The sequence below is a fragment of the Lepisosteus platostomus genome, chromosome 10 (genome assembly GCF_059453375.1).
Source record: "Lepisosteus platostomus isolate fLepPlt1 chromosome 10, fLepPlt1.hap1, whole genome shotgun sequence".
In the NCBI taxonomy this organism is placed as follows: Eukaryota; Metazoa; Chordata; class Actinopteri; order Semionotiformes; family Lepisosteidae; genus Lepisosteus; species Lepisosteus platostomus.
In genome coordinates this window covers 49,424,342-49,441,324 of record NC_142620.1, presented here as the reverse complement: position 1 = coordinate 49,441,324, position 16,983 = coordinate 49,424,342, and the positions used below count along the sequence as shown (strand labels likewise).

The 16,983-nt window shown below is 34.9% G+C and overlaps 1 protein-coding gene across 2 annotated transcripts in view; it reads left to right on the top strand.

The window, feature by feature from the left end:
• il1rapl2 (interleukin 1 receptor accessory protein-like 2) overlaps window positions 1-16,983 on the top strand; it is a 299,082-nt gene that overhangs the window by 194,694 nt on the left and 87,405 nt on the right. For both annotated transcript variants that reach the window (XM_088596851.1, XM_088596850.1), the window contains exons 4-5: window positions 6,674-6,860; window positions 7,618-7,771. In XM_088596851.1, the coding sequence (XP_088452977.1) occupies window positions 6,674-6,860; window positions 7,618-7,771 (341 nt within the window). The remainder of the gene's footprint in view (window positions 1-6,673; window positions 6,861-7,617; window positions 7,772-16,983) is intronic.

The following is a 16,983-nucleotide window of genomic DNA, read 5'->3' as shown; positions in this document are numbered from 1 at the left end:
AACTTTTTAAAGAATTATACAATCTCCTTTGAGTAACTGTGTTGTGATGAAATATGAAATCAGTAGGAAGAAATTAAATATGGCATTGCACCCAGTATGACTGAAATTATCTCATGACTCATTATTAGAAATGTGTGTTTCAATTAAAAAGAGATGGTAAAGAAATAGTTTATTTGGAGTTTATTTCTGTAGTGAAATATATTTTTAGGCCACAGGTTTCCTAATTTGTGGTTACATATTATGTATCTAAAATATGTAGGTGTGTTCATTTAATAAGAAGCCTAAGAATTATTCTTCCACACATGTCCTGTATGTCTTTACCTATTTTCTAGCAGTGACTTCTACAATTGTAAAAAAAAATATCAGCACTTTCACAATGTCTTAGCTGGCACAGTCCTTGGCCTACAATAATGGTATCTAATAACTCTAAATTTACATTCACTTTGTGCCCAGCAGTGATTCTAATTATGTTAAATGAGCAATTGATATGACTGGTGAAAGCTAGTATACTTTTCAGTCCAGCAGTAGATAGCAGTTATATGGAAACCTCTTTTTACCTGCTGAACAATTGGGTAAAAAGAAACATTAATTTAGCACTGGAGACATAAGACCTTATTGAGAGCTTGTTCTATATTTATAAGTACCTTCTGACTTACAGTACATCTGTCTTAATACTTTATTAAGTTATAATGCATCTTAAGCAAAAGATCTTTTTAAATGCAAAATATACATTTCCTATAAAAAATATAAAATATTTCAACTTGTGTTTAGGGGTTAGTGGCTCACAAATGGAAAATAAATAGTTTTCCATCACTTTTTAAAACCCCCTGCTGTTTAAAATCTTGTGTATACATATGAATGAATTCACCTGAATATACAAATATATCAGTGCATAAAACAACCGAGAATTACTCTGAAAACTGTGTTTGGAGTACAGTCATGAGCCATTAGGACACACTCAGTATTTAGAAAGGGAATAAGACATGCTTGTAAAAGACAATTGCGTAAAATAACATTCCCAGTGACTGCTGTGTCTGAAATGACATAATGCTGTTTGAACAAAGAAATCTATTTTCTTTGAAGGGCCAGTGACCTGCGGGAGAGATAATGCGGTGTGTGTTTCTGGCAAAAGCACCCCGCGATGCATGACGACACAAAACGAAAAAGCAGAGAGGAGTAATAAGCCTGCTATCAATATGCAATTCTGCTTCACACTGGCAAGAAATGACTTTGCAGTACATGACTTGCAAACAGTGATTATGGGAATGTTAACACATTACTGTACTATACTATGCTGCTTCTCTTGGTTTCTCTTAGAATGCGATTATACTGTATAAAAATTAACATGAAGCATCTGCATGGTTATACTTCAGATAAGCAGTTCTCCATGCCTTATGAATGAACAGAATTACACACAATGATACAACACACAACAACATACAGTACAGTAGCAACAAAGTCTACACTTGTATTTGCTAGTTGGCTGATGTTGCACCAGTTTCTAATGGCAAAAACTGGTTTATTTTAGATTTCACTCCCCCCCCAGAAGTATTTTTTAAAACTAAGGCTAGACTTAAAACTCCCCTGAGGCTTACAGAGTAATCTGCACCACCTGTCTTTTTTTCCTTTCATGAGATAATTCTGCTCTCCACTATCCCAGTGGTGCCACGGACCCTGTCTCACAAATTGGTCTGGTATTTTAACCTTTCTATTAACCTTGTGAAAGAGAGAAACTGAGAGAAAGCTTGGCCCGTGCAATGTGCACTGTAACTTGTGTTCTTAAACACAGGTTAGGGATATATCAAAGAGCTTTTTACCATTGCCTGAACGTTTATTGCTTTAGTTAAGTTACAAAAAAATGCAGTCTGTGAAGGTGTAGCAAAGATGTGCAAATAAAAGACAAAGCAACATTCTACACGTATAACATAGCCTGCCACAGTACTTGTAATTACTGCATAACAAGAGAATGAGTCTAAAACTTATTCAAGTCTCTTAGAACTCCATTTGCCATTTATAAAGAGACAGTTTTATCTGTGCATTAATTTTGTACACATCTCACTAAGGCACAAATGCCATGTGTTTTATCTTATATGGTACAACTTCAGTGAAGAAAAGTCACCTTGATTTGAGTCTGAATGGTATTGGGATATTAATGTCCTGTGCTACATACAGTACATAAAACACTCACTGTCGTACCAGTGGAAGCTGTTCATGGTATATTCTTATTAATTCTTTACATCTGTATTCTCTCATCTTGTTTTACTGCTTTACATTTTACTTCAGCAGGATACAAAAGTTGAATTTGATAAATGTGATAATAGTATTATTGTGCTCTGTTATGGAGACTGAACTAAATTTTATGAATGACATAATACAATATTATAATATGATGCACTAAAAAGAACAGTAAGAATTGATTAGAGTCCTGTGTAATTCTAAAGTAGCAACTAGCCATCTTGAACAAAATTTTTGAAACATTCACTGCAGCTTGCACCATGCAAAGGCACCAATGGAGATCTGAAAAGGAAAGACTAGTAGCAGTTTATTTCCATATTAATTTCAATTATTCTACATCCAATGCTAGCATTCAAAATCCGTTGTCATGATGGACTGTATGCACCATTCGTTGCGCTGTCTCAGGTCTAGTGATTTCCAATTGCCCCAGTATCTACAGATATTTTCTCCTGTACGGTCACTAAACAAAGTGTTTAGGCTATTTTTGTTGGTGTGTATTTACCACTGGACCATAGTGTTAGTTATGATTAGTTATCTAAGCAAACAAGGTTCCACAGGGATATTAGACAAATCTTAATAAGCTTGCTTGCACTGAGCCAGGCAAAGATTTCTTTTAATGTGACTCTGCATTTGCCTTTCTAACCAATTGTTTCAATGATCAAGACTGAGGGAGTCCAGAATGTCACCATACCTATAACTTTAGACTTGCAGGTACATGAGAACTGTTTCTCGAAAGCTTCCTTGCACATTGCTGCTTTAAATCAATATCTGTTAACTCTTTGTTCAAGATGTCTTGCCAACGTCTACTTTTGCCAGTGGTAAATTTTCCAGTGGAAAGGGTTTGCAAAGTCAGCAACTTCAATGGTTGAAAGCCCGGTTGTTTTTGATTTGCTATTCATGGAAGAGATCTACAGGGAATGCTCTGTTGACCTTTGACCACTCAAAATGACCTTGAAAGAGAACATAAATACCAGCTCCATTCTTTTGAATTATTCGTGTTATTTGTAACCTAAAAATTAAAGCCTTTTTACTTTGTTTTTCTAGAATTTAGGACAAGCCATTCATCTTTTTTTACAGCAAATAGTACAGCAAATACAGCAAAAAGACATAACCTAACTTCCTTAATGGGCTAAACTGTCATGTCTTTTATCGTAATTTATTACAGCATTTTGATGTACTGTACTTGTTAAATCAAATTGAGGATACTGTGTACAATCAAAATTAATATACAGTACTGTATTGAAACCTTTCAATTTGTAACAAAAACGTTTTAAATGTCTCTGTAAAATGCAACACATTGTCCCAAAATTCTAGGTATTTTTAAAATGTTTTTAAATGTAATATTTCTCGGTAGGTACATGTACCTCAGAGTACAAATGATTAATTCATACTTAACATACAGTACTTGCTAACCCAGAAATTACATTGGTTTGTTGATTAATTTATTTGATCAAAATCACAGTCTGATTTTACCCAAAATTCTAATTGTCTTCATGCAACCAGCTGCTTTTTCACATACTGTACTTTAGGGCACTATCTTTTACAGTACATTCTGAGCTGTTTAACCCAAAATGTGTTCCAGGCACTTCATGCTACTGCATACTCACTCTCCAATATATATCCCCATCTGCCATTAAGACAGCATTCTGTAACCTCTTTCTTAACACCTGTTAGCAGGCCACTATGCAAAACATGGATGCTTGTACTGTAGTCAAATTAAGGTTGATTATTATTGAGCTCTTAAATTCTTATCATGATTACATGAAATGTCTTTATGTAAAAGCAGGATTATATTCATAAACTGCACCATTTTCTCCAACAGTCAAGTCTTTGTACAGTTACCAAGGCTGTAGGAACTGGTGTAGTCTAGATCATTTTCACTGGAAACACCTATTAGTAGGAAAGGGCTTTTTCCTTCATCTAAGTTACTTCATCTAAGACTTTACACTGGGCAAGATTCAGTGCCTCCCTATAGATGGACATTCCAGGAGAAGAGAGAATTGAGATTAATTCTCAATTAATTAATTAAACCAGAATTAAAAGCCTTAATCTTCTAATGAACAGGGTGGATACATTAGTGACAGGAGTGCCTAATTGAGAGAAATGAACCGTTGATCTTGGAGATCCTGTTATTCACAAAATACAAATTAGAAAAAAACAGGTAATAGTTTCTTATACTGTATACGTCAAGTGTGTTCCTTTAAAAGAGACAAATCTTCAGTATGTGTATGGAAATATACACAAAGGTTCTGTGCCAATGTGTTGAACCACTAGATTGGACATGTGTTTGTGTAGTGATCATTTTGAAAACCTTAAAAACCACAATTTAAATAACTCTGATCATTGACCGGCTAGACTTTGGATAGTATTATCTACATGTCATTTAAAATGAATAACAGTTTCTTTCTTGGAGTGGTGCTGTGTTTTTTTCATTTCATTGCATGAACAAGATTGTGCACCAGTTCTGATACTCTTTGTGGACCTGGGAGCAGTTCAGTCCTCATTTCTTTTTAAAATCTAATCTTACTTAAATGTAGAGGTGACCAAAACTGCCAGAGAGCACAAGTTCATTTACTTCTATTTTGCGTTTGATCATTATTGACTTGGAATCCACAAGCTGGCATGACAAATCCCAATTTTCCAATAATTATTATTTTGAGGGTCTTAAAAATGAGTACCATAATTTATAAATAAATAATTTGATTTCATCTGAATCTTTTTGCCATAAAGGCCAATCATTTTGCCCTCTTAAGACAAGAGGTTCACACTCACTGTCATTTTTAATAAGAACCTGATTGTTCCCTCTGGTACTTGAAATTGAGATCAATCACCAGAGATTGGGTCTATCCATGAGTTTGTTTTGCTTGTAGCTTTTATAGTTAATTTACTGAGTAAACTGATATCCAACTAGTGGGATTTCTAATCTTGACTGGAGTAGTAGTTTGATTGTCTTACTGGTCAAGCACCACTTTGAAATTTAACCTTAACCCTGATAAGTAAATTAAATGCTGATACAATATTTCTACATTTAATTTTCTGGAGTCTAAAGGCTTCAATAGTTTTCATTCCCATACTCTTCCTTATTAGAATATTATCAACATTTTAAACATGAATACATTGATGTCTTTTGTCATTTCATTTTTTTATGCATATTTTTTTTAAAACATGGTAGTCAAAGCTACCAACCAACATATTTATAGAAACAGTTTATTTCTAGTTCATTGAAAGCTATTTTACAGGAATGCAGGGTGTCACACCTGTAATATAATGTTATATTATGTCTATAATGTTAGAATTAATTAAAGAGGCTAATGAGTTATAATTAATGTTTTAATTTTTAGAGGTGTGTACAGTTAACATACAGGTATATTGGCTTGAGTTTTCAAGCTTATTGAAATTCTGCTTTATTACCATATTTATTACCAATTGCATACTGTATGATGCAATTAAATTGAAAGGGTGTTGCATAAGCTTTTCATTTAAAAATAATTACATAATACATAAAATAATTACATAACAAAGTACAATAACTGAACGCAATAATTGTTCATCTAAACTGTCATGAACAGATCAGTTAAAACATTGATTTTATTAGTTATACAGTACATCTATTTTATTTTGCATTAGTTTTACTTTATAATGCTAAGAGTGAACAGTGAGTCAGGACTTTGACTCCTTTGTCTCCCTAATATTCTTCCAATACTGTACAGTATATACCGTACATAGAAATCAATGTTGTAGAACTACACAGATAAATAACATTGTCTGTTTCTGTATAGCTTTTGCATTTTATTTACAGGAAAACTATAGATGAAAATATTTCAGGTCACACCAATTATGTAAGACATCAGGTCAACAAGAAAGTTGCCAGATCAATATCAAAGACTAAAACAGTACATTTAAATTAATGCTAAGCTTTAAATCAGTTCTGATATAAAATAAGTTAAACCTATCTTCAAAGAGTAGTCAAGAATCTGGTGAAGCTACCAAATTATGCAACAGGAGTGCCACCGTTTTTTCAGAAGATATACTTCTAAATAATATGAGATGTGGGAGTCTCCTCAAAGTTCACGACAAAGCAGCATAATTATTCATGCTGTTTAAGCTACAAAAGTGACAAAGTGATCTTAAAGAAGACTTAGGGTTCAATGTGGTGATGTGTGAAATAGCTTGCTCATTCATCTCCAATAATGCATTGGAGCACAGAGGTTACAATGTTTATGTTAATCAAAGCATTATTAATTTAAATTAAGTCCAGGGACTTCACTTTTATCTCTTTGTGGTGGATCTGAAGGAAAAAATCTAGTCGACGCTACTTAAGCACTATGTTTATTCTAAAATGAAATCGCGAACAAAAAAAAAATCAATGTTTGCATTCTATGTCATGCCTGCTGCTAGAGGTGAAATTAGAAATGTAAAGCCCTCTCTATTCCTCTAGAAACTCAACGTACTGTATGAAGGTGTCAATGTCCTTGACTGTGGAGGAACATGACTCAGGCCTCTGTTACAACAGTAAAATCCGATACTTGGAAAAGGCAGAGATCACAAAAAGTAAGACAATCGCCTGCCCTGATATTGAGGACTACATTGCTCCATACAAACAACCCATGATGACCTGGTATAAGGTAACTTAAATGATCTTTCTCATTCATTGAATAATAAAAGCCCTTTTACACAATACAAAGTGTATTGATACAGTAACCTAGAATGTCAACATCAAGCTCAGAGTGTGGAGAGGAGAACGGGTTCTTTTCTACAGCTGGATAAGGACTATTGTAAATGATAATGGGAGTTTATTTAGAATGTCTAATACATTGAGCCACAAGGTTGTCAGTTTGTCTCAAGCGTACTTACAAATTGATTTACAATTGAGAATTGATATACAGATTCCTAAGAGCAGAAGATACAGAACAGGAGCTGTCACTATCATTTTAAGCAACTTCATTCACAATCACGATCCCTATTTCACAGGTCAAGTGTATAAGGTTATCAATAATGAGATTGCTTCTCAGCTTTCCTTTATAGATAGCTTTCATTATTTTGTTCTCCTAATGATTGTAATATCTTAGTGAGATTTTAAATGTGGACACAGAAGCTTAAAGCTGCAATCAGCCTTGGAAAACATAATGAAAAAGAACTGAAAAAAGGATGTTGTGAAATGTGGGATCGCTGAAATATAGTGTGTAGAATCTATATTATTTGTAGAATCTCATTTTAGAAAATGAGCCACAAAGTCCCCTTTCACTTGTAATTTAGAGAAAGGACAGCTGATGTCTATGATTTGAAGTACAGTATGCGCCATATTAACCATATTAATTTAAATGGTTGTATCTTTAGGAATACAGTGTCAGAGATACTTTATCAGCATCCTTTCTTTTGCAGGAATGCCAGAAAACAACATGGAGGAGCTCAATAATAGTGAACACAACAAGTGTCACAATACCAGAGATTGAGGAAGGGGATGGTGGAAATTTCACATGTGAATTGAAGTACGGCAGTAGGGTGGTGAGGAGGACCATAGAGCTTAAGGTTACAGGTAGGTTTGATGCTATTAAAGCTTAAGCAGTGTTTACAATTGCAAAAAGTCCTTTGCTAAATTAATAATCAAATATGGCCTCAGAACGTGTAAGGAATTTAACACTTTTCTGGCTCACTGAAAACAATATCACAAAAATGTGTGTGTCGGGTGTGCAAGCATTGGTACAGTACAGCATGAGATTTAGTATAGTTGTAACCCAAAGTTTAATGTTCCCAAAACTGCAATGTACTATGACTTTTACGAAGACCTTTGGAATGCATGCACAGTGAAGTGAATAGTTGTGTATCATGTATCAGAAGTGCACAGATGTAAGGAAACAGCTGTGGACTGTAAGGAAAATTGTCCACCGTGTCTAAGGTTCCTCTTATTTGCAATGTTCATATTAGTACTGATTTGAGTGTTATCTAGTGATTGAGATGATGTTTTGGTTTTGGCTTATACTTTGGTCGTGCTCAAGATGCAATTCCAGGCCAGTGCACTTGACCCTGGGGGTATTCAGAAAGTCCTCACTGTAGAAGCTGCAGCTGTCTATTCCTGTGTGAATTCCAGTTCATCAGCAGAATCACAAGGCTGGCGTAAGAAAGGACTGAAACCACTGCATTTCTGTTACAGCTGCAGTTTCATTGCAAAATAAAAAAAACACAGTGCCAATTAAGCATTAATCAATTAAAAAGGCAGTCATATCCATAAACACTACTCATGCAACTTTTCTAGTTTAATAGCAACAAATGGTGCAAATACACTGCATACTGTATATGCAGGTTTTTATACAGTATGTGAATAGGCTTGGCTACAAAAGAAAAATAATATTTTGCCATAAGGTGCATAAAGACCTTGGGTGAACACAACATACACAACACGCCAGAAGAGGCTACTTCATCTTGTTTGTCTTCATATCCTCTACAATACTATTGTATGATATTCACATTTATTTCTCTGCATTCAGATATGACGTTTACCATATTTAATAAACTACACCATCACCTGCTATCGTTTACAGAGGCACCACTCTGATTGCAAGTTTGTATTGCTGTCACCTGCAGTGCTGCATTCCAAACAGAAGAGCGAACATAATCGACCCATTGAATTTGATGCATGTTAGAAACCGCTGAAAGAAAACGATGGTTCTCGCTAAGCAATCGTTAGCTACGTAATAAATATTCCAAAAGTGTTCAAGGGAAAATTACTTTTCGGGAAACAGATACCTCTGGTTAAATTTAATTCTGTCACTCTGGAAAGTGAGAAGGTGTAGGAATGCACATCATAAGCACTGTAAAATGCATCATATTTTGCTGTCATTTTTGTCAGCAATATTAATTGTGACAGAAATATCAGCCTCTCCTTAAGCTCAGTGCACTTTATATGCCCTAACTTTTCAGTGTCTAGTCTAACATTTGCCCTTGTGCATCTATCTCTTGACCTATTTGTTTTATGGTTTCACAAAGCGTTTGATATGCTTCTTTTCCCCCTGGCTGAATTGGCAGATAAAAAAAATGCTTCCTGCATTTTCCTGCTAATTTGGTAGAACTAGAAAAGAAATACTGTAAAAGATTTGCATGAACAGAGATTATGTTCTTTCCATAAATGTAAAAATTAAAAATGTATAAATCCTGGAAACATGTTTTCTTGTTGATCAAGTTATACTGTACCATAAGTCATAAGCAGATACTCTGAATTATTTCATTGTGTGCTTGCAAATAAAAAATGAACAGGTGTTTTTATTCTGAATATATAGGGTAGAACACAACTTACAATAGATAAGAAAAAGCCCCAGTTAATTATTTGATTAGTGTCTTCTCATTATACCTGATGTGTACAAATGACTCTGAGATAACCAGAGATAAATGGGCCCTGAATGCACCAGCTGTAAACCGTATGGATTATTCCATTTGTATTCTGTTTAGGGGAAGAAGGAGATATGTACTGTAGCTCAAGCTCTTTTTGAGCTTCAAAGGTGACTGTGGCATTGTGCAGGTGATTAAGCAATGAGAATAGCAAAGACTTTTAAGAACTACAGTACATGCCTAGTGAGCAAGAGAGCACCGATGACAGTATTTATATAGTTTTTTTACAAGCAAACAGCTGCCTCCAAATTCAGGGACACCAGTCATCTCAGTTGCTGTGTGTTTTGAATGTGATTACCTTAACATCCTTTTTCGAGATCTGAAATCACTCTTCATCATTTTTAGTGCTCACTGTTCTCTGAATCTTTGAATGCTGTTGAGACCATTTGTCAAAACTTTATAGTGTAACAGCAAATATTGAAGTCCCTTTACATGTGCCTTGCAGATGTCCTATTTTGCTTAAAATGCTCTCCTATTTTGTTGAATTACAAATGATGAACACAAAGCAACTTTTTAATAGCTTTTAATCAACACTTAAATGCTCAAACTGTACACTTGTGGGTGAAAAAAGTGAAATGTCACATTATCCCACAATGTATAGACAGCTACCATCTTTGTTTACCATATTAAGCCATCACATACTTCAGAATCTCTAGATTCTTCTGATAACTCCACATACTGTAGATAATCTCTTATACACAAATTTCACATTAACAAACTTAATAGATCATCACATCACCACAGTAGACACAACCTTTGGCTGTGGGCAGACATCTTGTTGTCCTCTCTGTGCAGACTTTTTTAAAGTGAGAAAATTGTAATTCCTCTACCCCATGCCCCAGAATATTAGAAAACATGACCTTCAGAAAATGTCTTTCTGTTGCTCCCCCTTTACAGCTTTACCAAACAAGCCCTTCTTTTTCAGAAGCAAAATGATTGTACACGTTTCTGTTTTTGACCATCTGAGGAAATCTGTGAAGACTATCCCAGCAAAACGCATGACCAGCTTTGTTGTAAACACTTTTTATCATTGAGACTGGGAAGAAAAATAGCTTTTTAAATTAAGTGCAGAAATTTCTTTTTGTGGCACTCATAAATATTTGTGTTTAGTGAAGACCAAATGGAAATTACATTAAGCCTTGACACTGGTGCATAATGGAAACTACTTAAGAGTGTGTGCCAATGGAACTGTACATCCAAAACAGGTAGTCCTGGGACTTGGCAGTCTGTCTGGGGTAGGGTGGGGTGAGAGGACAAACCCTTTAAAATGGAAAATATCTGACGGCAGAACACAGTCTACAATATTCATTCAACTGTTAAATGAACTCTTCCTTTACATGTTTTTAACATCAGAAAAAAAAAACGAGGACAGCTTACGTATCTACCTCATTTCTTTGGCAGTATAGTCAACGTCAGAAAGGAATTTAAAATTAAAGGTCTAAGGCATCTTCTCCGGGTCACTTAGCACTTCTGATGTGGAAGGGCTGTGTTTAACCAGAGACTGAGAAGGCAAAAGGTGCAGTTCTGTATATTCCATCTGATTCACTCACTGACTTGGAAAATTAAAAACACAAATGGGCTCATTTGCTCATCAACAGGAATATTATCTTGGTCATTGGTCAAGCAAATTGCATTATATCATCTAAAGATATGTTTTAGGAACAGGACTATGAGAGTCCCAGTTTATTTAGAAGAGATAAAGTGAGAGAGTCATATACTCTTGAGTTTATATAAAATACTGACTCAATCACATAGTCTACATGTTCTCAACCCCTCTGTATAAATATTTCCTTTATTACTGTGCCAGAAACTCATATTCCTTAGTGGGAGTGGGAAGATCTGAATGAGACTATTCTTTATAGCCATAATAACAGCATCAAAAAGGACCTTAAAGCTCTTTTCTTTATCTTGAATAATTTAAAACAAAAGGTACAGGTAGTAGATAAAAAATTGAAACACTAATGTAAAGTCACACCATGACAGCTATAATTATAGACAGCCAGGCCTGTCCAGCCTTTTTATAGATTACCCTAAGCATTCTGAGATGTTATTTCTATAATTAACACATGGGTCTCACATTTTTGGAAGCCCTTGCTTTCAGTATATTTAATGTTGATCTTTTACTCAGGTGTTTCCATTTTTTTAGTACCTACCTGAATGTTATATCAAGAAACTAACCTCATGATATAGGAATCCCCATTATAACTTTGAATATAGTGCTATGGTCACAATATGCGGTACTTACTGTATATACTTAATGTGATATATTACCCAATTTCATACTAATGAACAATCAATTTTAAATCTGTATTTTTTAATAATTACTCATATGTAAATAATAAAATAAAATGGCTAATTTGTAGAAAAAAGGGAAATTATGAGGAGAGCATCGTCAGATCTTTGTAAAATGACAATTTAAATCAATAAAGCAGATAGGAAAAAAAGTCTTCTCTTTCGCTTCAATAAACAATAGTTTAAGAGTCTTGATGGAAGTCTTAAAATTTTTAAAAGGAAGAAATAAAGTTGATTGTGGATGTAAATCAATGTAACCAGTCCAATAGAAGACAAATCAGATTTAGTACTAATAGGATTTTTTTATGTAAACTGAGAGCAATGTTAGGAATAGTTTTCTGACTTAAACTGAAGAAGCTGAATCTCTTTAGAGCCATATGGACCATGTGTTAAATAGGAAGATTGTAGGAAGTGAGGAAGCTGACCGGCCTTTTCCCACTCCTTGCATTTCTTATGGCATGTTATCATCTCTTTCTGAATGGAGTATACGGTACAACATATGTTCAGGATTAATAATGGCAGCTACAGTCACTTTCACTGCAGTTACCTTAAATCTTACTAATTCCCAATATCATATCCTGAAAGCTATGAATACCACAAGTAAGCCGTTTTTCCTCCACATTCATATATTTTATCCATCCTCCATTTCAATTTCACCTTTGGTTGAAATCTAATTCTCCGTGAGAGTCCCAGAGAGACAAGTGGGTTGAGCCAAATCTTTCTAAGGCTGAGTATGCAATAAGTATTTCCAACGCATTTTATTTTAGGGTGTTGTTATTCCTCATGTATTCACAGCTAAATACAGATAAACCTCAACATATCCAGGGAGCTTAGAACCTTCTGCTTTCTCTGACAAAGACAGCATCATTAAAATGCTGTCTTCATTAGAGAACACATCGGGAAGAAGATAAAGTCCACCCCAGAGCAGTATGGCTCCTTCTGGCCACAGTTTATCCTTCTTAGTATCACAGAATAAGAACACATAATTCCCCCATGGGATGCCAGACCATTACAGGGTTACTCCCAGCAATACTGGTTCCCACTTAATCGTTCAGTTGGAGTAGAACAATTGGGATAAAGTACCTTGCCCAAGGTAACAGCAGCATCTGCAATAGGGACTGAAACCCGTAAACTACATTATTAGTTAAGAGGCCAAAAACCCATCCACTACGTTATGCTGTCTTCTTATTAAATCTGAGGGCTGCTTAATTGTATTGATTCAGTGTTTAATAGTTAACTAATCAATAATAGATAATTACTACTTATCATTATCTTTTCATAGATAAAAGGTTGATCAATGAAGTCTAATTATGTCTAGTGTCATGCTACAAGAGAAGTTTGAGTCTTGAAAGGCTTATTACCATTGATGATAAACATTTTATTTCGACATGAAGTCGGTGTTAATTAGGACACCATCAGTATACTCTACCACTCTTGTTTTTTCTAAAACCGCATTAACGTTGAAAAACGCGGCACATTAAAATAAATATCAAATATTTTGCATTATTGCAGTGCAACAGTCACTTTCAGAAAATGCGAAAAACAGTTTGGAAATTTCCAAAAAAGAAAGAAAAGTCTTTGTGGTGAAAGTGTTTGATGAAAGCTAGGCTAAATTGCTGTAAATTGGACAGCAGAATGCGAGAAATCTAGCAGTTGAAGTCTGATGTACTGTAGTTGGAAGCCACAGCATTCTGTAAACAAGTAAAAACAAAATGTTTGTGAGATTAGTTGAGAAACAGTGTCAGATCACAGGATGTGAAGCAACATTGTCATCCATCCAGGATTCTTTGTCAAAACTGCTTTGACAGGGATTGGACATGCTCCTTGTGGTGAAAGAAGCAGAAAAGAGGCTTTAAAATCATTGTATTAGCATTACTTTAAATGCCCAAACCAAGAATACTTTTCTTACAGTACAGGTATGTCAAGTAATAAAAATCATTATTGAATTATTTTTAATACATAATACATTATTTTAAATACAATCCCACTTAATGATAAATTTATGATAACACCTCCTATGAAGGTGGCTAAAAATTTGGGAGAGGGGGGTTGCAACATTGTTTTGTTCTTTGCTGATCATCGTTGTCATAAACAACTTTCTTTTGACTTCTGATAGTAATTGTGGTAATCATTTATATACTGTACACACTATTTTTTTGCGTGTCACTTTTTATTGTCCTTTACAATTTCCCAGTAGTTCTCACATATAGAGAGGTCAAACCTTGTTGATATTGTTCCTATGAGACACAATGGTTGTCTGTTTTACCTGTTATGGTTGTAGCTTCAGTTATGGAGTGTTTGGTTGCCATTTACCAAACTTTTTCAAAATCCTATTAAACTACATTGTGATTAGTCCATATCATGTCCTAAAATAATTCCAAATCACTGCTTACCATCACAAAGATGGTGTCTATATTCTGTGAAAGTAGCTGTGGAAGGAAGCTGATACTGTATACACATCACTAGACCCAAGAAAAAAGTTGGTGACAAATCATTCCTCCTTTTAAACTTAGTAAGCATTTACTAGAGAGCACTTTTTAGCCTTGATGTATACAGTATATATAATTATTTTATTATTAACCTGGCAGTGGGGGGGGGTTCACTCTGGAGATATTTTGTGTTCGACTGTGCCAAAAGAACAGGAAGTGGAAGAGGAAGAATTCAAGTACACTTTCTTCCACACAGCTCATTTGTCAACATAATAAATGCAGCATAACTGAGAGGGGGCCTGCCATTGTTGTTCTGAGATCAGTCTCGCTTCTGTGAAGGGCTATCTCCTAGAGACAATGTGAACATAATATCCCCCACTTCATACCATTAGCTTGTCCTACTGCGGATACTATGGATGAATTTCCTGATCAGTCATTAAAAATCAGATTGGCAATTGTTCTAGCTAAATAATCCTGAATGTCAAATAGCAGTACAGCATTTAATTCTGCTGTGAACCCAGGACTAATTTAAATATTTTAGCAGAGCTTGTGCCTAGTTATACTACTATATACAGTATGACTGACATACTGTACTGCGGCTACTTCTGATTTTTTAGACCTATTCTAAGACTTTCTGCACATGACTGTTTAGCAGTTCCCCATTTATGTATGTACTAAGTTGTCAAACAAATCATTTACATTAACCTTTTCTAAGTATACATACAGTAAGAAATAAATGTGATGCATAAAAAATAGTTTCACAAAAATAACATCAGATGCCTTTTATGATCTTTGAGAAATTAAGGAAGGATCTGAATGTACATAAGTATAATAACGTATTGATTTTTAATCATTTTTATTACCAGTCTAGTGGGGAATGGGAGGTTATTTACTATTATATTTTTTGGATATATTTACTTTAGAAAAAAAAAAACTAGTATGTGTGTGGCATTCAAAGAGTTGTACACTGGCCCACACAATCGTGGTTTAAACCACAATGACAACTTTTAAATTCCATGGTAAAGCAGTTAATGTCTTGATGTCTACATTTGTGACTTTTGCTGATGAAAAGTGGGCTCACTCAGCTACCCTTTTAAAGCATGGAAAAAGCCTTTGTCTAAAACCAGGACGTAGAAAGAATTGTTTTCATCTACAAAAAAAAAGATATGGCATCACCTCAAAATTGTGAAAAAAGCTGAAAAGACAGGAACATTGTTAAAACAGTCTGTCTATTAACTGTAAATTAATAGATTAATTAATTAACTGTAAAGCTAATGAATTACATGTGCATGAATCATTTAACAGCACTGTGGTGTGACATTCCTATTTTATTAAAATTGCACTTTTGAGGTGGCAGGAAATGCAGGTATTATAATGGCTATTCATAAAAATCCCTACTGTCCTTTAGGTCCTGTATAATGGCATTTGTTGTAGAAATATAGTGCCTGGATACCTTCTATGATGGGTGTAAAAGTACAATAACTAAAATAGATTAGCCACAGTACGTAGCATGTCTCCATCCCAATGTAGAGGAACATTGCCAGTCAATGAGGTGATGAGTGCCATGACCTTCTGCTCTTTGTTTTTAGTATTTAAATATAAAAATATAAATATATACTGTATTTCTAGGTGCTTCTTAATACTGAATCAAGCAGCAGAATAATGGAAAAATGATTCCATTATCCAGCAGTGTCATCCCCAATGTCACTCTGCTGTAACACTTCAGCAGTTCTCTAAATGGTAAAATAGTTGAACACAGATTGATACAGACTGATGTGCAGAGACAGTGTGATTTATCACAGGGCCAATAACCTTTTCCCCACAAACCAGCCTTAGGAAGGCTACAGAGATCACTGCATCAGCAGTTTCTCAAAATACACTGATTTATAAACAGTATAACAAAAACCACATAACATTTGTCTATCTGTTGTGAAGCCATCATATTCACTTTTTGTTTTTGTTTTGTTTTTTAAATTTATTTCGGGGTTCTTCCTGAAGCTGTCATTCAAAACAGCTTTTTATGGAAGAGCAATAAAACATTAATTGGGAACCTCTTTTACGGAACTTCAAATTTGAATTTCACCCACAGGCTGTTTGCATAGCTGTGCTTCTTTTTAAAGCAACAAAATTGAAAATTAATATTCCTTCCATTCTGCCCATATGCACTGTGTATATAAAGTACAATTGCTTTATTATAGGCATGCATGGATGCAATCATAATGCTGCCTCTGACCGCTGTGAAGAACGAAATGTCAATGTCATAACAAACTTTTGGCAATATTATTTATTGCCGATACTCGACACATCAATACGCCTTTTCCATCTATCCGTTCTTTCTCCATAACCATTGTATAAATGTCTACCCTGTTCCAGCAGATACAGGGCACAAGGCAGGCCTCCACTCTAGACAGGATGGCAGTCCATCACAGGCCTTACACATGCTGGAACAATATAGAGACACCAGTTAACTTAGCCAGTATGTCTTTGGAAGGGGGTGGAATCTGGAGCACCTGGAAAAACCTCAAGAAAGTACAAGCAAGCAACACACAGAAGGTGCCCCAGGCTGGAATGAAATTTAGGACCCAGGAGCTGCAAGGCAGCAGTGCCAAACACACTATTTATCACACATGGAATAGCATTTTTA